The 26,190-nt window shown below is 36.9% G+C and overlaps 1 protein-coding gene across 14 annotated transcripts in view; it reads left to right on the plus strand.

The window, feature by feature from the left end:
- Positions 1 to 26,190, plus strand: part of L3MBTL4 (L3MBTL histone methyl-lysine binding protein 4) — a 498,239-nt gene that overhangs the window by 188,406 nt on the left and 283,643 nt on the right. For all 14 annotated transcript variants that reach the window (XM_077900038.1, XM_077900045.1, XM_077900039.1 and 11 more), the window contains 5 exons: positions 10,196 to 10,300; positions 11,340 to 11,475; positions 13,237 to 13,328; positions 14,768 to 14,922; positions 16,032 to 16,108. In XM_077900038.1, coding sequence (XP_077756164.1) covers positions 10,196 to 10,300; positions 11,340 to 11,475; positions 13,237 to 13,328; positions 14,768 to 14,922; positions 16,032 to 16,108 — 565 coding nt within the window. The remainder of the gene's footprint in view (positions 1 to 10,195; positions 10,301 to 11,339; positions 11,476 to 13,236; positions 13,329 to 14,767; positions 14,923 to 16,031; positions 16,109 to 26,190) is intronic.

Consider the following 26,190-nt stretch of genomic DNA (forward strand, 5'->3'; position numbering starts at 1 on the left):
TTTTTTTTTATTTGAAACCCTCTGGAGAATGCTGTGGCTGTTTAGGTCATGTAGTGTTCCTTGCAGTGTTATCCAAAGCACCCAAATTTCACTCAAGAAACCCTCTGAAAATGCTGACAAGAATAACGTTCATCATCCTAACTCCTGGCTGTGAATTATTGTCAGTTCTTGAATTTATCATTCATATGTGAGAAGAGGGTATAGTCTGTTCCATACAATGCTGGTTTTTTCCCCATTCCCAATTTTGTATCTTTCACTTTTGTTAAAACATGAAAAATGTTCTCTACGTTATTATGGCTTCTTCAGTTTCCTTTCAGGATTATTAATATACTCCCTATGGTCTCTCCTCCCCCTTCACTTTCTAATCAGTGTTGTGTATACACACATGTATCTGTGTGCAGTACTCTTGAAGTTAACCAAGAAATTTCAAAGCAGTGAACAGGAGGCAGTCACATAAAACCTGTTATATACGAACTGCTGGGAAACATAGTAGATGTGAGAAAAAGGCTGGAGGAATTAAAAACACACATGACATTTATTTTTGCAGAAATAAAATATTCCTGAGAAATCATTCATTCTTGCCATTTCATTTTTGGGTTTTGTCATCCCTTAAATTTTTCCTTGGAAGCTTCTAAAATGATCTGTGAATGTGCTTACGACATTTTACAAGCCAATTCATAAAGATTTAAAAACAATCTCATGTTCATATAAAGAAAGGCATACACTGAACAGTAGAAGGTTGAGTAAACTATGGTACTTTTGCACTGTAGGAGTACAATACAGCTGTGAAAAAGATTGTGGACAACTGCTGTAACCTGACATGGAGTGGTTTCCAGGGGATGTTAGAAAATGAAAAATGACATGCAAAATAGCATATACAGTATGCTAACTTTTGTGTGAGAAGGAAGGGAAAAGTAAGACAAAACATAAATGTAACTTTATTTTTACAAAAAGAAACCCAGGAAAGATAGACCAAAAAACAGCGAGGTTGGTTACCTGTAAGAGGTGGAAGGGGATGGATAGGAAGTGGGAGGGAGAGATACTTCTTCGAGAACCTTTTTATATAGCTTGAACTTTTGAAAGCATGTTAACATTCTACATATTAAGAAATAGAAATAAATCATTACGAACTGAAAGCACATTTATTTTTATTTTTTAATAAATTTAGTTTTTATTGGTGTTCAATTTGCCAACATACAGAATAACACCCAGTGCTCATCCTGTCAAGTGCCCCCCCCAAGTGCCTGTCACCCATTCACCCCCACCCCCCGCCCTCCTCCCCTTCCAAAACCCCTAGTTCGTTTCCCAGAGTTAGGAGTCTTTATGTTGTGTCTCCCTTTCTGATATTTCCCACACATTTCTTCTCCCTTCCCTTCTATTCCCTTTCACTATTATTTATATTCCCCAAATGAATGAGAACATATAATGTTTGTTCTTCTCCGACTGACTTACTTCACTCAGCATAATACCCTCCAGTTCCATCCACGTTGAAGCAAATGGTGGGTATTTGTCGTTTCTAATGGCTGAGTAATATTCCATTGTATACATAAACCACATCTTCTTTATCCATTCATCTTTCGATGGACACCGAGGCTCCTTCCACAGTTTGGCTATTGTGGACATTGCTGCTAGAAACATCGGGGTGCAGGTGTCCTGGCGTTTCATTGCATCTGTATCTTTGGGGTAAATCACCAACAGTGCAATTGCTGGGTGGTAGGGCAGGTCTATTTTTAACTCTTTGAGGAACCTCCACACAGTTTTCCAGAGTGGCTGCACCAGTTCACATTCCCACCAACAGTGTAAGAGGGTTCCCTTTTCTCCTCAACCTCTCCAACATTTGTGGTTTCCTGCCTTGTTAATGTTCCCCATTCTCACTGGTGTGAGGTGGTATCTCATTGTGGTTTTGATTTGTATTTCCCTGATGGCAAGTGATGCAGAGCATTTTCTCATGTGCGTGTTGGCCATGTCTATGTCTTCCTCTGTGAGATTTCTGTTCATGTCTTTTGCCCATTTCATGATTGGATTCTTTGTTTCTTTGGTGCTGAGTTTAATAAGTTCTTTATAGATCCTGGAAACTAGCCATTTCATTTTTGGGTTTTGTCATCCCTTAAATTTTTTTAATGTCTTTTAATTTTTTTAATCCCTTTAATGTCTTTATCTGATACGTCATTTGCAAATATCTTCTCCCATTCTGTAGGTTGTCTTTTAGTTTTGTTGACTGTATCCTTTGCTGTGCAAAAGCTTCTTATCTTGATTAAGTCCCAATAGTTCATTTTTGCTTTTGTTTCTTTTGCCTTCCTGGATGTATCTTGCAAGAAGTTACTGTGGCTGAGTTCAAAAAGGGTGTTGCCTGCATTCTCCTCTAGGATTTTGATGGAATCTTGTCTCACATTTAGATCTTTCATCCATTTCGAGTTTATCTTTGTGTATGGTGAAAGAAAGTGGTCTAGTTCCATTCTTCTGCATGTGGATGTCCAATTTTCCCAGCACCATTTATTGAAGAGACCGTCTTCTTCTAATGGGTAGTCTTTCCTCCTTTATCAAATATTACTTGACCATAAAGTTGAGGGTCCACGTCTGGATTCTCTATTCTGTTCCATTGATCTATGTGTCTGTTTTTGTGCTAGTACCACACTGTCTTGATGATCACAACTTTGTAGTACAACCTGGAATCTGGCATTGTGATGCCCCCAGCTATGGTTTTCTTTTTTAAAATTCCCCTGGCTATTCGGGTCTTTTCTGATTCCACACAAATATCAAATCTTAAAATAATTTGTTCTAACTCTCTGAAGAAAGTCCATGATATTTTCATAGGGATTGCATTAAACGTGTAAATTGCCCTGGGTAACATCGACATTTTCACAATATTAATTCTGCCAATCCATGAACATGGAATATTTTTCCATCTCTTTGTGTGTTCCTCAATTTCTTTCAGAAGTGTTCTATAGTTTTTAAGGTATAGGTCCTTTACCTCTTTGGTTAGGTTTATTCCTAGGTGTCTTATGCTTTTGGGTGCAATTGTAAATGGGATTGACTCCTTAATTTCTCTTTCTTCAGTCTCATTGTTAGTGTATAGAAATGCAACTGATTTCTGGGCATTGATTTTGTATCCTGCCACGCTGCCAAATTTCTTTTTTTTTTTCCCATTTTTTTTAATTGGTGTTCAATTTACTAACATACAGAATAACACCCAGTGCCCGTCACCCATTCACTCCCACCCCCCGCCCTCCTCCCCTTCCACCACCCCTAGTTCGTTTCGCTGCCAAATTTCTGTATGAGTTCTAGCAATCTTGGGGTGGAGGCTTTTGGGTTTTCTACGTAGAGTATCACGTCATCGGCAAAGAGGGAGAGTTTGACTTCTTCTTTGCCAATTTGAATGCCTTTAATGTCTTTTTGTTGTCTGATTGCTGAGGCTAGGACTTCCAGTACTATGTTGAATAGGAGTGGTGAGAGTGGGAGAGTGGACATCCCTGTCTTGTTCCTGATCTTAGGGGAAAGGCCCCCGGTGCTCCCCCATTGAGAATCATATTTGCTGTGGGCTTTTCGTAGATGGCTTTTAAGATGTCGAGGAATGTTCCCTCTATCCCTACACTCTGAAGAGTTTTGATCAGGAATGGATGCTATATTTTGTCAAATGCTTTCTCTGCATCTAATGAGAGGATCCTATGATTCTTGGTTTTTCTCTTGCTGATATGATGAATCACATTGATTGTTTTACGAGTGTTGAACCAGCCTTGTGTCCCGGGGATAAATCCTACTTGGTCATGGTGAGTAATTTTCTTAATGTATTGTTGCATCTGATTGGCTAGTATCTTGTTGAGAATTTTTGCATCCATGTTCATCAGGGATATTGGTGTGTAATTCTCCTTTTTGGTGGGGTCTTTGTCTGCTTTTGGAATTAAGGTGATGCTGGCCTCATAGAATGAATTTGGAAGTACTCCATCTCTTTCTATCTTTCCAAACAACTTTAGTAGAATAGGTATGATTTCTTCTTTAAACGTTTGATAGAATTCCCCTGGGAAGCCATCTGGCCCTGGACTCTTGTATCTTGGGAGGTTTTTGATGACTGCTTCAATTTCCTCACTGGTTATTGGCCTGTTCAGGTTTTCTATTTCTTCCTGTTCCAGTTTTGGTAGTTTGTGGCTTTCCAGGAATGCGTCCGTTTCTTCTAGATTTCCTAATTTATTGGCGTATAGCTGTTCATAATATGTTTTTTAAATCGTTTGTATTTCCTTGGTGTTGGTAGTGATCTCTCCTTTCTCATTCATGATTTTATTAATTTGAGTCTTCTCTCTCTTCTTTTTAATAAGGCTGGCTAATGGTTTATCTATCTTATTAATTCTTTCAAAGAACCAACTCCTGGTTCTGTTGATCTGTTCCACAGTTCTTCTGGTCTCGATTTCATTGAGTTCTGCTCGAATTTTAATTAACTCTCTTCTTCTGCTGGGTGTAGGATCTATTTGCTGTTTTTTCTCTAGCTCCTTTAGGTGTAATATTAGCGTTTGTATTTGAGTTCTTTCCAGTATTTGAATGGATGCTTGTATTGCGATGTGTTTCCCCATCAGGACTGCTTTTGCTGCATCCCAAGGATTTTGAATGGTTGTATCTTCATTCTCATTAGTTTCCATGAATCTTTTTAATTCTTCCTTAATTTCCTTGTTGAGCCTTTCATCTTTTAGCAGGATGGTCCTTAACCTCCACGTGTCTGAGGTCCTTCCAAACTTCTTGTTGTGATTTAGTTCTAATTTCAAGGCATTATTGACTGAGAATATGCAGGGGATGATCCCAATCTTTAGGTATCGGTTCAGACCCGATTTGTGACCCAGTATGTGGTGTATTCTGGAGAAAGTTCCATGTGCACTTGAGAAGAATGTGTTCAGTTGAGTTTGGATGTAAAGTTCTGTAGATATCTGTGAAATCCATCTGGTCCAGTGTATCATTTAAAGCTCTTGTTTCTTTGGAGATATTGTGCTTAGAAGACCTATCAAGTATAGAAAGAGCTAGATTGAAGTCACCAAGTATAAGTGTATAATTATCTAAGTATTTCTTCACTTTGATTATTAATTGATTTATATATTTGGCAGCTCCCACATTCGGGGCATATATATTGAGGATTGTTAAGTCCTCTTGTTGGATGGATCCTTTAAGTATGATATAGTGTCCCTCTTCATCTCTCACTACAGTCTTCGGGGTAAATTTTAGTTTATCTGATATGAGGATGGCTACCCCTGCTTTCTTTTGAGGACCATTTGAATGGTAAATGGTTCTCCAACCTTTTATTTTTAGGCTGTAGGTGTCCTTCTGTCTAAAATGAGTCTCTTGTAGACAGCATATAGATGGGTCCTGCTTTTTTATCCAGTCTGAAACCCTGCGCCTTTTGATGGGGTCATTAAGCCCGTTCACGTTCAGAGTTACTATTGAGAGATAAGAGCTTAGTGTCACCATGATATCTATTCAGTCCTTGTTTTTGTGGATTGTTCCACTGGACTTCTTCTTAAAGGGGAATTTTTAAGAGTCCCACTTAAAATTTCTTGCAGGGCTGGTTTGGAGGTCACATATTGTTTCAGTTCCTGCCTGTCTTGGAAGCTCTTTATCTCTCCTTCCATTCTGAATGAGAGCCTTGCTGGGTAAAGTATTCTTGGTTGCATGTTCTTCTCATTTAGGACCCTGAATATATCCTGCCAGCCCTTTCTGGCCTGACATGTCTCTGTGGAGAGGTCTGCTGTTACCCTAATACTCCTCCCCATAAAAGTCAGGGATTTCTTGTCTCTTGCTGCTTTAAGGATCTTCTCTTTATCTTGGAATTTGCAAGCTTAACTATTAAATGTCGAGGTGTTGAACGGTTTTTATTGATTTTAGGGGGGGATCTCTCTATTTCCTCTATCTGAATGCCTGTTTCCCTTCCCAGATTAGGAAAGTTTTCAGCTATGATTTGTTCAAATACATATTCTTGCCCTCCGTCCCTTTCGGTGCCCTGGGAACCCCAATTAAACGTATGTTTATCTTCCTCAGGCTGTCATTTATTTCCCTTAATCTATCTTCATGGTCTTTTAATTCTGTCTCTTTTTTCCGCAGTTTCCCTCTTTGCCATCAACTTTTCTTCTATGTCACTCACTCGTTCTTTCACCTCGTTAAACCTTGTCATTAGGACTTCTAGTTTGGATTGCATCTCATTCAATTGATTTTTAATTTCTGCCTGATTGGATCTAAATTCTGCGGTCATGAAGTCTCTTGAGTCCTTTATGCTTTTTTCTAGAGCCACCAGTAGCTGTATAATAGTGCTTCTGAATTGGCTTTCTGACATTGAATTGTAATCCAGATTTTGTAACTCTGTGGGAGAGAGGACTGTTTCTGATTCTTTCTTTTGAGGTGAGGTTTTCCTTCTAGTCATTTTGCTCAGTGCAGAGTGGCCAAAAACAAGTTGTATTGGGAAAAGGAGAAAATGAGAGGAGAGAAAGAAGGGAAGAAAGGAGAAAAAGAAAAAAAGAGAAGAAAAAGAGAAAGAAAAAGAAAGTCAAAAAGGGGTGGGCGAAGCAAGCAAATCAAAAAGAAAAAAACAAAAACACGGGGGAGTATCTTCTGATTCTGTATACTTTTAGTCCCTTGACTTCCCCTGGAACTTCTCCTTCTAGCTGGTCTTCTGGGGGAGGGGCCTGTTGTGCTGATTTTCAGGTGTTAGCACTTGGGGGAGCTGCTGTGCCCCTGCCTGGTGCAGGGCTCAGTGGGGTTGTTTACCCCATGAGGCCCCAGGAGGAACAACCGCAGTGGCGGGGCCAGCTCTGGAGCCCTGGAGTCAGCCCCCGCAGTAACTCCGGAGCTCTCTGTCCGCAGGGCCTGGAGGCTCCGGGGCGGGGCCGCTGATCTGCTCAGGTGGGGCAGGGGCGTCCTCGCTGTCCTGGGCCCTCCCGGCCTCTGCCTGTCCCGGGGGAGGCCAGATCCTGGGCTGTGACCCGGCGCCCTGTGCTCCGGGGTCTGCACTGTTGGATTCGGGCTCCCACCTCGCAGCCCCCTCCGCGGAGCCGCCCCGAGCCCCCTGAGCTGCTCCGGGTCCCGCCGTGCGCTGCAGCCCTTAGGGAGCTCGGCCGCGGGGTGTGGGGCTCTCCCGGGGCGCAGGTGTCTGTTAGTGTCCCAGGGAGCCCGAGGGTATCCCCGCCCTCCTGGGTCCTGCTCCACCTCCCTGCGAGCCCCTTTCCCCCGGGAAGGTCGGTGCAGCTCCTGGTCCTCCGGGACGGGGCTCTCCTGTCCTGGGGACACTCGCCCCGGCCTCAGCCCGGCTCCTCGCGGGGCCCCTCACCCTTGGAGGCCTTTGTTTCTTTATTTCTTTTTCCCCGTCTTCCTACCTGGATAGAAGCGCGAACTCTTCTCACTGTAGCATTCTAGCTGGTCTCTCTTTAAATCTCAGGCCGAATTGGTAGATTTTCAGGATGATTTGAAGGTTATGTAGGTAACTTGGTGGGGACAGGTGATGGGGGACCCTACTCTTCAGCCATCTTGCCCCTCCCGAAAGCACATTTAAATCAATGAACTAAAGCATAATGAATACCATAACTACTAAAGAGAGAGAAAAACATGAATCCAACTAGGAAATGAACACAAGTTTTAACTGCATACTCCATTCGTGAATGGCAGAGTGGGGAGGGAAAATTGCAAACAAATCCTGAAATCTTTCTGTAGATTTTTCTGTTGCAGTAGTGTGGATAAAATAGTCCTGAAACTATAATAGATATGCTATAGCATTTAGTATATGGTTAAATGGGTTGACCTGTTTAGAGGAAAAAGACATAAATGGATGGAAAAAGACAGAACAAGACCTTTGGGGGTGGGTTGGAATTAGACATATCTATATAAACTTATGATTTCTAACATATATGTAAGTATGCACAAATGTACATATATATGTATAAATGTGTGTGTATGTATATGTATGTTTAGTATGTAACTATATAGTGAAGGAATTGGACAACAGTATAATTCTGTGATCAAAATTGACATCACTAGTGAGGGAATGCATGGACATTGTGTCACTCTAGATGTGATATCCTGAGAAGGACACATCATCACCCATGTAGTATACTGGCAGAAAATACATAACTTGAATTTAATCGTGGGGAAACATCAGACACATCCTGAATGATGAACTTTCTGTTTAAAAAAATGGAGGAAGGGAATGACTATGTTTTTTAAAAATGTCAGTGTTCTAAAGGATAACAAAATAGTATGGAAAAGTTTCCAGATTAAGGTAGACTAAGGAGACATATCAACTAAATTTAATATCTGACCCGAATCCCATTCTGGAGGAAGAGAATGTTATAAAGTATTTTGTTGGATAAATTGGAAACATTGGAACATGAATGGAAGATTAGTTCAAGTATATAAATGTTAAATTTACAGAACCTGATAACTGAACTATTGTTACATAAGAGAATGTTCCAGTTCTCAGGGAAAGTACAATCCCTGCTCTTAAGGGAAAGTCATTTAAGGGTAAAGGGCCCTCAAATGATTCAGAAATAATCGTATGTACATTTGTACATATATGTGTATCTCTAAGTCTATATCTGTATACATGCACAGGTAAGTAGGAGAGAGGGAACAAATAGAAATAAAACAAATGATGTTTCTACTATTGTTAACAATAAATGAGTCTAGGCAAAGTCTATGCATGTTCTTTGTATTTTTTGTTCTTGCAACTTCTCTTTTAAGTTTGACATATCCAAATGAAAAGATTGTTTTCAAAAGAATAAAAATAAACATTATTAATATATTAGACAGTAGAAAAGAGTAATAAAGTTAGTGATTAAAAAGGGGATCTTCATCTAATAGAACTAGATTTTAATCATCACTTTCTATTATCATACTTACAATTTACTTACAATTAAGAATAAGTTGACTCATAATACTGAATTTGCTCAAAACTGCTGAAAAGTAATAATAATTTAGCAAGGATGTGGAAAATAAGGCTAGTTCTTAAAGATAATAATATGAATGGGCTGTGCAGCCCCAGTGACCCAGCGGTTTAGCGCCGCCTTCGGACCGGGGTGTGATCCTGGAGACCCAGGATCGAGTCCCACGTCAGGCTCCCTGCATGCAGCCTGCTTCTCCCTCTGCCTGTGTCTCTGCCTCTCTCTCTCTCTCTCTCTGTGAGTCTGTCATGAACAAATGAATAAAAAATCTTTTAAAAAAATAATAATATGAACGGGAACACTTAGTCTATTACAAAGTAGATTCTGTTTACAGTAGCAATGAACATTCAAAGGTATACAGAAATAAATATAAGAAAGCATTTTTGAATCCTGTATGAAAATTTTAGTAACATATGATGTCTATTTGAAACTTTAGAAAATATCTTGGAAAACCAAAAATGATTTGATTAAATGGAAAGGAAACAAGTTCCTGAATTAGAAAACTCAGTATGATAAAGATTGCTCTCCAGATAGTCATAAGCAACTATGACAATGTAATATAGGCAAATACACCAATGAACAGAATAGGAAGTCCAGAAATAGACCCACAAATATGTAGAAATGTGATATAATAGAGGTAACTTTGCTGATTATGAAAGTATGGATGATAGAAAAAATTTTGTTGCATACTCTGTTTTCCAAATGAAAAATAGATCCTACCTCATACCATAGAACAAAATTAATTGCAGTTGCATTGTAGATTTAAAATGAAGAACAGAAGTTTTAAAAGAACACTAAGATAATGTCCATGTAACTTCAGGGTTGTGAGTGAGTTCATAGGTTAGATGTGCACACTGTACAGGAAATAACTGATATATTTTACTACAGTAAAATTTTAAAAATTCTCTGCAACAAAGTCATCATGAACAAAGCAAAGAGCCTACTCACATCCTGGGAATAGGTAATCATCATAATCAACAAAGGATTGGTTCCAGAATACAGGAAAAGCTTGTTAAAATAACTAAGGAAAAATGGGCAAGAGGAATAAATGAGAACTTCGTAGGATATGTAGTTTCTCATATGAACTGTTTCATAAATAATGATAAAATGATAAAAATGATCAAATCGTCTTTGAGGGCCAAATATAGAAAAGCAGCCATCTATCTTCAGTTATATCACTGAGCTTCCAAGCTTGTACAGTAAATTCTTGATTGTATGCGTAGCCACACCAAGTGTTTTAATATTACATTGTGAAGGTATTTCAGTAACTAATGTTATATCATGAAATTTCATAGGACCAATCCTTTCCGGAGCACGAAAATGGTTTCCAGGTCGGAATGAGATTAGAAGGCATTGACCCCCGACATCCATCTGTATTCTGTGTGCTTTCTGTAGCTGAGGTAAGAGATAGTGTTATTGTCTTGGGCTAAGTGCACAATGACAGAAGAAAATTTTCTAGCGAATAATGAATTTGAGTGCTTTCTGTTATAAACAAGTTCCAGTACATTATGGATTTATTTTAGTCAGTGATGGGTGAAATATGTTTCTTAATGAATTTTTTCCTTCTCTGAAGATTAATCTTTTAATAAGTCCCTCATCATTAGCAGTTACCCTTGATTCAACTGGTAAATAGTTTTCATCTGAAGTTGATAATAACCAGTGAATCCACAGTGTTGCTTTTGTCTGTTAAGAGACATGATTCAAGTTTTAGCTGAACTAATGAGAAATGTATATGAAAAATATTCATGCACATGTGTTATTTATTTATATAAATATAAGAACTTTATGAAAATTATATAGAATGAGGAGCCATTGATGAAAATAAATGGCTTATAAAATGTAATATTTACTAAACATCTTATATTATTAAAATGATGAAACACCTCTATATTTTAATCAGATCTCATAATAAATCCTATTCACTTAACTTACTGATTGATTATAGCTATTAAACTTGTATAGCATGTCTTAAGGGATGTATTCCACACTGTTTTATTGTTTCCTTTATTGAGTATGCTGGATCCATATATTAGAATTGAAGTGAAGCCATGCCCATTTTGGTTTTGCTCTGTACTACAACTTATACTGTCATGGGACAGCAGGAGTTTCCAACAGCAGTATTTGACAGGAATGATTGAACAAATAAACCCTTCAACAGATGGAGACATATATTGACCTCAGATTTCTAGACTGAGTAAAAGAATAGTTTTCTTTACAGAAAACATTCTCAATACTTAAAACATAGTGTCTGTCAGCATTTTGTTTTATTCAGATGTCATCTCTAAATCTGTTTTTTTTTTTGATACAAGCACATTTGGATGGAAGGGTTGGTTCATATATGTTTATGGCACTGACAGACTATATGAATATTCTCTTAATTTTGTGTATGCTTCAAATGCATGACATTTAATGAAGGATTGCAAACATTCCATTTTACAGGTGTGTGGTTACCGCCTCAGACTTCACTTTGATGGTTATTTAAGCTGCTATGATTTTTGGACCAATGCTGGTTCCCCTGACATTCATCCAATAGGGTGGTGTGAGAAGACCAAACATGAATTGCATATCCCTAAGGGTAAGCCAGGATGGAAAGAGAGTTGGTTTTATTTTAAAAACACTTGATGAAATACTAACAAGAGATCTTGGAATGAATTAATTTTCAAAATAAAAGTGTAATCCACAAAAAGCAGTAAGACTATAGGGATACTATTTTTAAAGATAAGTGATTGTCTTTAAAAGAAAAGCATCTATGACTGCTTAGGTCAAATATACCGATAAGGTATGTATGGCAGAAATAAAATCTTAAGACAACATAAAGTTTATTAAGTCTTATAAGGAATGAAGAAAGCTATTTTATTTACATCATGGTTGAAATGAGCTATTTCACTTAGTCACTGATGCTGTACAGTGAGGAAACTTGATTCGTTTGTTTCAAACAAATCATGGAAAATAGGAAACTGAAACAGAGGAGGATTTCACTCTCTGCTTACTTTTGATGGGAATCAAAAATCCCATCTTTGTCTCTTGTTGTGTGCTAGTGGAACCTGGGACTGGTAGATGTCCCTGAAGCCTTTTTTATTTGCTATGTGCTGGTGAGGTGAGAATTTGATCAGTTGAGATGCCCGTGGGTCCATTCGCTTGTACAGCAGACTTCTGTACTGCCTCCTGCATGGATGTTTGAGTATCTCATGACTGTGGTGCTTCTGGAGTCAGTCCATAATCATTTTATTCACCAAGTCAGAGTGTCGTTCAGGGGTCTGTTTCTGAGATCAGTGGCAGATTCCTTAAGATTGCCGGATTTCATGAAAGCTGCTCACAGCTCATTCATGTAGTAGGTATTTATGGCACCCTTGCTGTGTACAGGCACCAGGGATAGAGCTGTGAATAGATATACCATCTCTGTCTTCATGGGGTTTTCATTCCAGAGGGGAGAGGAATAATAGACAAAGGTAAGCCATGGTGTCAAGCAGTGACAGGGCTAGGGGACAGAGAGCATGCTGAGGAAGGGCACGAGAACGTGATGTCCTGCAGATAGGTAGATGGAGTGAGGGAAGTCAGCAAGAGCCCTGGCTCACAGGACTGTCAGAGAGAAAAGCAAGAGTAAATGTCCTGGGGCTGGAGCCTCTGGCCATGCTGAGGAATCTCAAGGAGATGAACGAGGCTAGGGCAGAGGAGCAAGGGGAAAAGATCAGAGATGAAGTTAGAGATGTAGCCTTGGCCTTGGAGGCTGTGCAAGGACTCTGACTTTTATTCTGTGGAATACCCAACCAGAAAATATTTATTGAGCCCCTCTTGTTTGGGCCAGCACCATGTGAGCCACTTCAGGGTACATGGAGCGGAGGACCAGTAAAATATGGGAAACTCACAAAGATAAGCAGTAGATAGCTGGAGGTCTTAGGATTGTGAAGGTATTTCTGTAATTTTCCCAAGTGCCTTGGCACCCTGGATTGTTGCATCATCAGGACCTCTGATGTTCTGTGACATGGCTTCTTCAGGAGTGATGATGAACTCATGAACTTTTGTCTCTTCCCTTTGACCATTTTAGAAAGCCTTACTAAGAGATGAGATGCCCGTCAGGCCACCAGGGAGCCAATTCCATATCTCAGTGAATTTGAAATATTTGTAGATGATGATATACATGATGGGAAATCATGTCAACAGTTTTGAATTTCATAGGTTAAAAAACATTGAAACTATTTAGGGATTTTTATTTAAATCATTTGTGGTCTGCTAAAGGACATTGAATTTATGATAGAAGACTGAAGAAGGCTAATACATTTAATATGCACATGGTTACATCATGTGGGTATTTTGAGTAATCTATACATTTTTTTAGGTTACAGAAAAGATAAATTTGTTTGGATGGATTACTTGAAGGCCTGCAAGTTACAGAATGCTCCCAAGAAATTATTCAGAAACAGAAGTTCTGTAAGTATTTTCTTCCTCAGTATAAATCAGATTTCTGCTTAAGCTTAAATTTCTTAAAATTCACTATATATTCTGTTGTATTTTTTCAGAATTGTTAGTTTCTTATGACCTTTTCTCACTCATTTTACCACTATCCTATAGCTGTATCTCCCCCCCCCCTTTAAATGTACAATTAAATACTTTAATTAGATGCAGAGAGTTGAAGTCTTTATATTTAAATCCTGCTAAAATTTAAAATGTCTTTTGGAAATGTTTTTTTCTTTTTGTTTCCAGTGAGTTACTTGTTTGAACTTAGCTGTGGTGTTTTGATACCAGTAGATACCACACGTAGACTTTGAATAAACCCAGCCTGGTTGGAATTTCGTGTAATCTGAATGGGGATGACATTTCATACAGATTCAAAGGGCTTATGAGCATGTGGGTAGACCACCCTCGTTATGCCGTCTCTGTCCCCAGCAATCTGCCAGCAATTCAGGAATGAATGAGAATAAAGTGCAGCCCTGCCTCCTCTGGCTCCCTCTGGCTCTGGGCCCCAGGGAAGGGGGCAGGGAAGCCTACTGTCTCCCTGCCACCTGCTGGCTGTGTGTCCCTTTGTAGGACTGACTCTGATCTTGAAATCAATGTTATACAACTGCTCTGTGTGTTTCATAGAATTGTATCAAGGGAGGAGAGTAATAGAAATGGGAAGTTGCTTTTAAAAAATGAAATGTGCTAAAAGAAAACAAAAAGCAGTGTTCAGTATAGATAGTAAAGAGGTAGAAAAAAATTGTCTTCTAATCCCCAGATACTGTATGTATACTTTCTAACTCCCAGGACTGGCTAACTACACCATACCAAAATGGAGCTTTGTTATTTTAATGTTCCTTTAAATCATAGTCCATACTGTTGTTTACTGTGAAAAAATATGTAGTGATACTAAAAAAGGCATTTGAATTTTTTTCAAGTGTAAGTTTATTTACGGATTAGTGCATGTGTTGAGAAGGCCACTGTTTCCAGATCTCATCAAAGTAAATGATAATTTCAGCGTTAAAGAGCATATCTTTACTACTTTTCCAAATACTGATATTTGGAAACTGTTCACGTCTATGGGGAGTAGAGAATATTATTTAATAGTCTCATATTCAGTAAAACGTCATATTTTAAAATTAATACAATTTCTTCTAAAAACTGAAAAGGGAAAATGATGATGAGGAAGAGGGAAACAAAACTGATGCAACAAAAGAGAAAAGTACAATGTAAAAGCTGTTTCCTGGGTTTTTGTTATGAATGTTAACTTCTTAACAGTCTGTTGGAATATTTTTACTAGTATTTGCATTCTGGAGGGTATATGTTGATACCCTGTACATTGTTCTGATGCTAAACATAGAAGTTTTGACAGTGGCTCAGTCCTATTTGGTGTCTGTTTCTTTTTGTGCCTCTTCCCTCTGGTGCTGTGTTAGAATGGGCCAATGCCTAAAGAATTTCAGGTTGGAATGAAGCTGGAGGCCATCGACAGGAAGAACCCTTCCTTGGTGTGTGTGGCAACCATAGCAGATATTGTTGAAGATCGCTTACTAGTGCATTTTGACAATTGGGATGATAGTTACGATTACTGGTGAGACACTGATGTGCGTTTTATTTTCGTGTATTCATGTTTGGTGTTAAGAATTTATTTTCCTTCCAGTATTGTCACTGTCCTTGCTGTTCTTAGAGTAATGAACATCAGGAATTTAGTGGCCAACTTTTCATTACCTTCTCTTCCACATGAATTGCTGAATTAGAGTGCCCGAGAAACTTCTCCACTCTATGAGAGGTTACCTAATGAGGCCTCATAATATCACCAGTTCAGGGCATTTCACTATGTTGTGTCTAGTTTGTAAGGGAAGCATTTCTATGAAAAGGAAGTTAAGAACTTGCAGTGTTTTTTTTTTCCTGAAAAATGTTGAACTCAGCCTGTCATATTTTTGAAAGGGAAGATTCACAGGGAGAATGGAGTGAATTATTTGAAAGCCAGTGGGGAGCAGAGAAAATGTATGCCACGATGTCATTAAACTAACATTGCATGAGTTCCAAATGTTTTCTGGGTAAAAAAACTGAAATACGGAAGAGGGAATGGCAAAAATAATTTTTGTAGCATTTCTTCACCGTATATCCTGAATAACCACCAAGTCTTGCCTAAGGCTGTGGTTCTTCACATGCATGAGGGGGGCCCTGTTTTCTTCTTTGAACTAAGAAGCAGAGCATTGCTTAATTGTTCTGTGTGTCTTTGGTAGAATGGTCTGGGTTCCTTGAAAAGGAGAAGGAAGAAATTGGAGGCATTTGGAATCTGGTCTCTCATATTACACTTTGGACTGGCCTATTAATTTCTCCCTTGCTGCTAGCAACAAGTGTGTGTTGGGGGGGAGATGCTTATTAAAATGTGCACTCTTTGGGGCTGTCACTGGCAGTTCAGGTCCTAGTCAACACTTTTTATTCATTTATTTTTTATTTTTTTTTTAAGTCAACATTTTTAAAAATTCTTTTAAATTTTAAGAAAGTTATGTAAAAGAGAAGTTTGGTCACTTAGCTTACAAAATACAGTACTAAAAACTACTTCTAATTCTATATAGCCATAAAATATTTTAGCTATATAGTTATGTCTTAGTATCAAGAATGGTCATTAGTCTTGGATTCTTTCTCTGGCATTAGGTTGTGTAGGATCTGAAATAGAATTGTGTTTTGCAGGTGTGATGTAAATAGCCCTTATGTCCAGCCAGTTGGTTGGTGTCAGGAGAATGGAAGAACTCTGATTGCACCCCAAGGTGAGTGGGTTATCTTTGAAGGCATCTCAAAGATATGTGTGAATGGCATTGGCTATTCTTACTTTCGTTTATGCAAACCACATTTTAATACAAAGTGTATGATAAAAATACTGTGGATGATTCTTTTGATCACCCAGTAACCCACAAACCTGAAATCTGCTCATCTTTCCCACAATGAAAATGGACTAGGTTTATAAAGACGTATTAGGCAACCATTTAAAAACAAAAAGGTTGATGAAAATTTTTATCCAGTGAATTGCGTACCATTGCTGCAGATTGGTATTTAAAACTAGCTATTTCCTTGTACATAAATATCACTTAAGTTAATTTATTAATTGAATCATAAGATTAATAAATATTCTTAACTTTGAAGTTAAATGAAGAAATGTAGAAATCTAAGGAGTAAGAATTAACCGTAAGTCTTCAGACTTGCCAGACCTCTTCACCAAACCAACTTGATAAACACCAGAGTAAGGACTCTTTCTAGTTATATATATTTTTTCTCATTAAAGAAATATTAAGTATTTAGAGATTTTCTGTGTCAAATTTATGTTTTCTAATTTCCAAATTAATTAGATATACGAGCTGTGTAAGCTTAGCATTTTTAAAATAAATATTCTAGGAGAAACCAATTTCTTTCAATAAAAAAATGTACAGGAAAAAATGTAGAATATGGGGGCACCTGCGTGGCACAGTTGGTTAGGGGTCTGACCCCTGGTTTGGGTGTGGGTCACGTTCTCAGGGTGCTGGGATCAAGCCCTGCATGGGGCTTCTCACCCAGTGCGGAGTCTACTTGAGATTCTCTCTCCGTCTCTATCTGCCCCTCCCCGTCATACTCTCTATATAAAATAAATAAATAAATATTTTTAAAAAATAGAGTATGTGACATGCTATTCTAGAATGGAGTATATGCTTCATGTTTTGATTTGAATGATTCTGGAATTTTGCTGTATTATATGTTTTTTCCTAATACAGAAAAGTGATTAGGACTTGTCATCAAATTTGTGAGTTCAGTGAAAAGAATTAAAAAATTCAGAACAATCAACAAACCAAACTTAAAAAAAACCCACAACCTATTTAAACTATCCAATTAGTCTAGGAAAGTTTTATAAAATATATAGCATCTTCTCAAATTTGATTTTGACATGTAGACAGATTCAGAGTTATTTGTCCTGTTTTTCTATAAAACTAGCTAAAGCTAACTTTTAGAATTATGTTCTGCAAGATGAAGTTAAATGTTCGTCACATCTCATAATATGTGGTTTGAGTTGGTGTGCCTGAAAGTACAGCACACTCTGTTTCCCATTTTTCTGTAGTAGGGCAACTTCTCTGCAGCTCATTCTCACTAGACTTCATGATAGAATCAGTGGTTACGTTCATCACCTTGTCTCTTGGGGTTGTGTCCACCTGGAAACAGATTCTGCAGTGCTTTAAGAAATGTGTGTCCAGAATCTTTCCATCATTACCATGAACTGAGGAGGGAGGAAGCAAAGCTCCCATGCCCCAGATAAGGCCAAGGCTTTAATACCCTGCTTGATGGGAGTAGGGGACTGTTGTAGCTCATCAAGTCAATAAAGGACCAAGGGAACTCAATCCAGGTTTATCATTTTCCCCATTGCATACATGGGGAAATGCTGACAATTTGTCACCATGCTGAGATTTGATTAAGAGTTGTAGTCAAAGACTAATTTAGTGATACAAAGTCTTCACTTCAGGGTCACGTTTTCTTCCCTAAGATGTAGATTTAAAATTCTGAGGAGATTTTGTCCTGATTATAATGTCTGAATTAGAATCTTCCAGTTCAGCTACCTCTTAAAGCTCATCTACTTGTTAGTATTCCTTTTATACATTACAGAGTGTTTTTGTACATTAAAATCCTGCCCTCCTGGAAGCCCAAATTCATACAACACTTGTTTCTCTGCAGGAAATTCTTTACTGACTTTTTTTTCTATCAAGATATAATTCACTTATTATAAATTTCACCCTTTTTACGTATATTTCAGTGGTTTTTAGTATATTTACAAGGTGGTACAACCATCACCTCTATCTATTGCCAGAGATTTTGATCACCCTCAAAAGACTAGCCTCCTCTACTCAGTCACTTTTCATTCTCTAGGCAACCACTCTATTTTATATCTCTATGGATTTGACTGTTTTGGACATACATAGAATCATACCATATGTGGCTGTTGTGTCTTGGCTTCTTTCATTATTAGTATAATGTTTTCAGGGTTCATGTTGTGGCATGTCTCAGTACATCACTCCTTTTGTTTACAAATATTATTCAGTGTATGTATATGCCACATTTTGCTTATGCATTCATTAGCTGATGGGCCTTTTTTTCACTTTTGACTATTATGAATAAAGCTGCTTTCTTGTACAAGCTTTTGAGTGATATGTTTTCATTTCTTTTGGATATAATTATAGAAGTGGAATTGTTAGGTTAGACTGTATTTGAGGAATTCAAAAACTTTTCCAAAGGAGCCGAACAAGGTACATTCCCGCTGGCAATGAATGAGAATTCCAGTTTCTCCATGGTCTCACCAGCATGTGATTATTGTCTTGATTACAACCATCCTGGTGGGTGTGAAGTTAGACCACATTGTGTTTTTGATTTGCATTTCTCTAATGACTAATGATGTTGAACATCTTTTTCTGTGGTTATTGATCATTTTCTTCTTTCAAGAAATATATGTTCATATCTTTTGCCCATTTTTGAGTTGGGTTATTTGTCCTTCTATTGAGTTGTCTTTGGATATTAGATACTGTTGTCTTTTTCACTTTCTTGTTGGCTTCTTTTAAAGCAAATTTAAAATTCTTTTTAAATTTTTAAATTTTGATGAAGTCTGAATTATGTGTTTCTCTTTTGTTGTTGTGCTTTGATATGTAAGGAAAGCACTGCCTAGTCTATGGCCACAAAGACTTGTAATAAAAGATTCTTCTTTACCCGTTGATTGATATCAGCAGAATTATATAAAAAAAACAGTTGATTATACATAGATGAATTTATTTCTGGATTCTCCATTCTATTCCATTCCTTTATATGTCTGCCCTTATGCCAGTACCACACTATCTTGATTACTGTAGCTTCATAGTAAATATTGTGAAATTGTGAGTTCTTTAACTCTATTTTATGTTCTTTTTCAAGATTGTTTTGGTTATTCTGAGGCACTTGCAAATATGTCCCTATGAATTCTAGATTCAGCTTGCCAATTTCAGTCCAAAAAAAGTCAGTGGGGATTTTGATAGGGATTGATCTGTAGATCAATTTGAGGAGTAGCCACCTCAAAAATATTAAAATTTTTAGCTCGTGAACATGGGACATCTTTCTACTTACATAAGTCTTTAATTTTCTTTCAATTTTTTTTCATCTACAAGTCTTGCACTTTATTAAATTTGTTCAGAAGTATTCTGTTCTTTTTTAATTGAAGTGAAACTTACATGACCTACAATTAACCATTTTAAAGTGTATGAATTAGTGGTAGTGTATTCAGAATGTTATGCAATCACCAGCTCTCTATAATTGCCAAACTTTTACATCACTCAGTAAAAATATTTTGTACTTATTAAGTAGACACTCTCCACTCCCTGCCTCCCATCCCCTGGTAACTTCTACTCTGCTTTCTGTGTATTTTCCTAATCTTGATATATTATACATGTTATATATAAAAATCCTGTAATATTTGACCTTTAGTATCTGACTTCTTTCATTTAGTGTAATGTTTTCAAGGTTCATTCAAGTTGTAGCATGTATCAGTAGTTCATCCCTTTTTATGATTGAATACTTTTCCATTGTATTTACATATGCTATGATTTTTTTGGTCATTCATCTGTTGATGGACATTTGTATGGACCTTTGTACTTCTGGCTATTATAACTAATACTTTTGTGAACATTCGTATTCAGTTTTCTGTATGGACCTGTGTCTTCACTTCTCTTACACCCAGGAGTAGAATTGCTGGGTCATATTATAATTCTATGTTTAGCATTTTGAGGAATTGACAACTGTTTTCTGTAGTACCTGTGTCATTTTGTATTCCCATAGCAATATATGACAATCATTATTTCTCAACAACCTTGCCACCTCATTATTTTCTGTTTTCTTGATTAAAACCACCCTACTGGGTGTGAAGTAATAACTTATTGTAGTTTTGATTTATATTTCTCTAATGACCAATGATGTTGATCATTTGTTCACGTGGCTTTGGCCATTTTCATATCTTTTAAGAAGATATGAAATTATTTGTCTATTTAAAGAAATTGTGTTGTCTTTATTTATAAACTATTTAAATATTGTGTCCATTTACTATATTATTATTATTATTATTATTATTATTATTATTATTATTGTGAGTTTTTTTGAGATTTATTCATTTATTTGGAGGGGGTGAGAGCACATGCACAAGATGGAGGGGCAGAGGGAGAGGAGAGAGAGTTTCAAGCAGATTCCTTATTGAGTATGGAGCTGGACACGGGGCTCCATCCCAAGACCCTGAGATCATGACCAGAGCTGAAACCCAGAGTCAGATATCTAACTAACTGTGCCACCTAGGCATCCATGTGAGGGTTTTTTAATGTATTCTTCTGACTATGAAAACCTAACATATAAGCGATTTGCAAATGTTTTCTCCTATAGATTGTATTTTCACATTCTTGTTAATGTTTCTTGCTGTGAAATAGTTTTTAATTTTGATAGTCCAACTTATCTATTTTTTCATTTGTTGCTAGTGGTTTGGTATTAAATTTAAGAGTCCATTGCCAAATTTGAGGTCATGAGGGTTTACCCTTATGTTTTTCCTATGGATTTTACAGTTTTAGCTATATCATTTTATATTTGAGTTGTTGATCCATATTGATTGAATTTTTGTATATGAAGTGAGATGGTGGTTCAACTTTTACTCTTTTGCATTTGGTTATCTAGTTTAACCAGTACCATTTGTTAAAGAAGCTATTTTCCCATCATATGGTCTTGGCACCATTGTTGAAAAGCAGTTGGCCATAGATGTTTGGATTTATTTCTGGACTCTTCATTCTATTCCATTGGTTTGTATATCTATCCTATGTCAGCATCATCCTGGATTTTTTTTACTTTATTTAAAAAAAAATAAGTTCACAGAAAAGTTGAGAAGAAGGTACAGAGATATCCTTTGTACCCTCTGCCTTCACACATGCACAGCCAACCTCCAGTATCAACATTGCTCATCACAGTGGTACATTTGTTAGGTTTGATGAACTTATATTGACACATCATTATCTCCCTAAAGTAGATAGTTTACTCAGGGTTCACTTTTGGTGTTGTGCATTCTCTGGGTTTGGACCAATGCATAATGGTGTGTAGCTATCATTTTGGTATCACACAGAATATTTTCACTGCCCTAAAAATCTTCTATATTCTGCTTAGTCATCTCTCTCACTGCCCAAACCTTTGGTAACCACTGATCTTTTTACTGCCTTCATAGTTTGGCCTTTTCCAGACCATCATATAGTTGGAACCATATGATAGGTAGCCTTTTCAGGCTGTTTTTTTTTTTTAATTTAGGAATATGCATTTGAGGTTCCTCCATGTCTTATCGTGGCTTGATAGCTCACTTCTTTTTTGTCCTGAATAATATTCCATTGTCTGGTTAGTATCTTAGATTACTTATCTGTTCATCTACTGAAGCCCATCTTGGTTGTTCCAAAGTCTGGACAGCTGGGGCACCTGGGTGGCTCAGTGGTTGAGTGTCTGCCTTTGGCTCATGATCCCAGGTTCTCAGGATTGAGTCCTGCATCGGACTCCTCACAGGGAGCCTGCTTCTTCCTCTGCCTCTCTCTCTGTGTCTCTCATGAATAAATAAATACAATCTTTTTAAATAAAATTTGTGCAATTATGAATAAAGCTGCTGTAAACATCCAGGCACAGATTTTTGTATGGACATGTTTTCAACTCCTTGGATAAATAGCAAACAATGGTACTGCTGAATTGTATAAGAAAATGTTTAGTTTTGTAAGAAACTGCTAAACTATCTTCCAAAGTGAGTGTGATACTTTACATTTCCACCAGCATTCTATGAGAATTCCTGTTGCTCTAGATCCTCACCAGCATTTGGTGTTTCAGTGTTTTGGGTTTCAGCCATTTGAATAGGTGTGTATTAGTATCTTGTTTTTAATTTGCATTGCTCCCTATGATGTGGAGCATCTTTTCATGTGCATATTTGCCATTTATAAATCTCCTTTGGTAAGGTGCCTGTTAAAGCCTTTAGTCTGTATTTTAGTCAAGTTGTTTCTTTTCTTATTGTTGAGTTTAAAGAGTTCTTTGTATATTTTGAACAAGTTTTTATCATATTTTTTTTGAAATATTTTCTCCCAGTCTGTGACTTGCCTTTTCATCCCCTTGACAGTGTCTTTAGCAGAGCAGAGATTTTAACTTTAATGAAGTCCAGTTTATCAATTATTTATTTCATGGATTATGCCTTTGGTGTCATGTTAAAGAGTCGTCACTAAACCCAAGGTCATCTAGCTTTTCTCTTGTGTTATCTTCTAGGAGTTTCATTATTTTGCATTTCACATTTACATCTGTGATCAATTTTGAGTTAACTTTCATGAAGGGTGTAAGATCTGTCTAGATTAATTTTTTTGCATGCGGATGTCTGGTTGTTTCAGCACCATTTGTTGAAAAGACAGTCTTTGCTCCATTCCATTGACTGTCTTTGCATTGCCTTTGCTCCTTGCCAAAAATCGGTTGGCTGTACTTATGTGGGTCTATTCTGGGCTCTCTGTTCTGTTACGTTGAGTTATTTGTCTATTCTTTTGTCAATACTATACTGTCTTGATTATATACAAGCTTGATTACATAAAGCATACTAGTTATATAGCAAGTCTTAAAGTTGTATAATCTCAATTCTTCAGCTTTGTTCTTCAGTATTGTGTCCTATTCTGGTTCTCTTGCCTCTCCATATAAACCTTGGACTACCTGTCAATATTCACAAAGTAACTTGCTGGGATTTTCACTATGCTTGCATTGAATCTATAGAAAAGTTGAGAACTGCCATCTTAATAAAAATTGAGTCTTCCTATCCACGAACATGGAATATCTCCCCATTTATTTAGTTCTTTGATTTATTCCACAGATTTTAATAGCATTCCTAATTAGGCCTTATACATATTTTGTTAGATTTTCTACCTATTTCATTATTTTGGATGCTAATGTAAATGGTATATTTTTTATTTCAAATTTCACTTGATCATTGCTGTTACACAGAAAAGCAGTTGACTTTTTACATATTTACCTTGTATCCTGCAACCTTGCTACAATCACTTATTGGTTCCAGGATGTTTTTTGTCAGTGTTTTTGTATTCTATGCAGATATTCATGTCATCTGTGAACAAAGTTTTATATTTTTCCTTCCAATTATTGTACCTTTAATTTCCTTTTCTTGTAATATTGCATTATCTAGGATGTATCACACTGTTTTGATCACTATGGCTTTGTAGTCAGTTTTGAAATCTGGAATATGAATCCTCCAACTTTGTTTTTATTTTTCAAGATTGTTTTGGCTATCTATGGCACCTTACAATTCTATATGAATTTGAGGACTGGGTTTCCCATTTCTAGAGAAATGACTGTTGGGATTTTAATAAGGGTTGCATTGAATATAGATTGCTTTAGAGAGTATTGTGATCTCAATGGTAGTAAGTTTTTCAATCCATGAATATATCGGTTGTCTTTTTTTAAGGTCTTTAATTTCTACCAATAGTATGTTTTCATTTTCAGTGTATAAATCTTTTATGTTATTGGTTAAATTTATTCCTAGGTATTTTATTATTTTGGAATGTATTGTAAATGGAATTGTTTTATTTATTTCCCTTTGGAATTATTTCTGGCATAGAGAAACAGAACTAATTTTATGTCCTGTAGCTTTAACTTAATTAGATTATTAGCTCTACTAGGTTTTTTTTGTTTTGTTTTAACGTTTTTATTTATTCATGAGAGACAGGGAGAGAGAGAGAGAGAGAGAGGGAGACACAGGCAGAGGGAGAAGCAGGCTTCATGCAGGGAGCCCAATGTGGGACTTGATCCCGGGACTCCAGGATCACACCCTGGGCCAAAGAAAGCAGGCACTAAACCGCTGAACCACCCGGGGACCCAACTCTACTAGTTTTTGTGTGCGTGTGTATTCTGTGGGATTTTCTTACGTTTAATTGTTTAGTCTGTCAAAAGAGGAAAGTCCCAAAAGATTAAAATTTCCAATTTGAATGCCTTGAATTTTGTTCCTTGCCTAGTCATTCTGGCTAGGATTTCCAGTACATCATTGAATATAGTAGTGAAAGTGGGCATTCTTGTCTTTTTCTTAATCTTAGGTCAGAAAAATCTCAGTCTCTCACCATTATGCATGATGTTATCCATTGATTTTTTTACCTGTAGATTTTTAATAAATGCCCTGTATCATGTTAAGAAACTTCCTTTACTCTTAGTTTTGAATTTTTATCATGAAAGAATATTGAATTTTGTCTAATGCTTTTTTTGTATCTATTGAAATGCTTAGGTGGGAGGGTTTTTCCCTCATACTTTCTTGGTGAATAATCCTTTCAATGTGCTGTTGAGTTCAGTTTGTTACTGTTTTGCTGAGGATTTTTGTATTGATATTCAGAAGGGGTATTGGTATTTTTTTTCTTGCCATGTCTTTTCCTGGTCTTTTCATTTTTATGCTATTGTAAATGGGATTTTTTTTCTTAATTTCATCTTTAGATTATTCATTGCTGTTGTATGGAAATAGGATTGATTTTTGTACAATGACTTTATATTCTGAACCTTGCTGGATTTATTAGCTCTAATATTGTGTGTGTGTGTGTGTGTGTGTGTGTGTGTGTGTGTATTCCTTAGGTTTTTCTATATGCAAAATTACATCATCTCCAAGTAGAGAAAATTTTACTTCTTCCTTTCCATTTTGATTGTCTTTTATTGCTTTCTTAAATCCTCTGGCTAGACCTTCTAGGGCTTTGTTGAATAGTAGTGGCAAGCTCAGACATCTTTTTCTTGTTCCTAATGTTAGGAGAATGCTCAGTCTTTTCACATGAACTGTGGTGTTTGCTGCTGGTTTTTGTAGATGCCCTTTATCAGACTGAGGAAGTTCCTTTACGTTTCTGGTTTGTTTTATCATGGAAGAGGAGTTCTTTATGATCTTAATATGGTGTTAGTATATTTATATAACCAGTTCCTTATTCTATTAATACAGTGTTGTTATATTTATATAACCAGTTTTGTATTTCTAGGATAAATCTCATGTACTCTTTTAAAATATTTTTATTCCTAGTAGTCTATCTAAGGCTTCTAACAGTGCAAAGGCAAAACAGGATAAATGATAAGTCAGGTGTTTAGTTATTTAAAGTGTTCATCCACAGTATGATTGCTTGTCTTTAGGAGAGACATAAAGGGTTTCTTCTTATGGTGTTGGAGGGGGTTGACCCTTCATGATCACAGGGCCACATTGGACCACAGGAAGCTTCCCATTTGATGTGATGATATGTAGAATAAAAATTCAAGTAGACCAGCCATTTGATCAAAGTATTAATAAGAGAGTGGCGTATAATGAAAATATATGCAGAGGAAAAGTGAGCAAAAATTGGATGAAAGTAGTTTAAAGCTTAGAAGTAAAGAAATGGCTTAAAGCTTGTGATGAGTTATAGGATTATGCTGGCTTGTAGGTTTCTGTGAAAGCATGTGACCAAAGATGTTAGGTCTCTATTAACTGCATAAAAGAGGAAAAGTTTGAAACTATGGTTAATAAAAGCATCCCTGAGGCAGGATAATAGAATGCTGTGTACTCAGGTGGTCCACAAATGGGAATTTGGACATGAGATTTTAAAAGAAAAACCAACCAACACATAATCTTCAGATATTCCTTCTGCTGTGACAAGACGGGGGCTAGGATGCTAGAAATACAGGTAATATATGTCATATGTATTTTATATTCACACAAGTACTTTTAGGGTTTTAACATAGTAAAAGACAAAAAGAAATTAACATTGTTTGTATGAATGATTTGTTTCTGTTAGTAATTTAGCTAACGAGCTGTGTTGTTAGCTGTAGTCATTGTCCTTTA

The sequence above is a fragment of the Canis aureus genome, chromosome 6, assembly GCF_053574225.1.
Source record: "Canis aureus isolate CA01 chromosome 6, VMU_Caureus_v.1.0, whole genome shotgun sequence".
Lineage (NCBI taxonomy): Eukaryota > Metazoa > Chordata > Mammalia > Carnivora > Canidae > Canis > Canis aureus.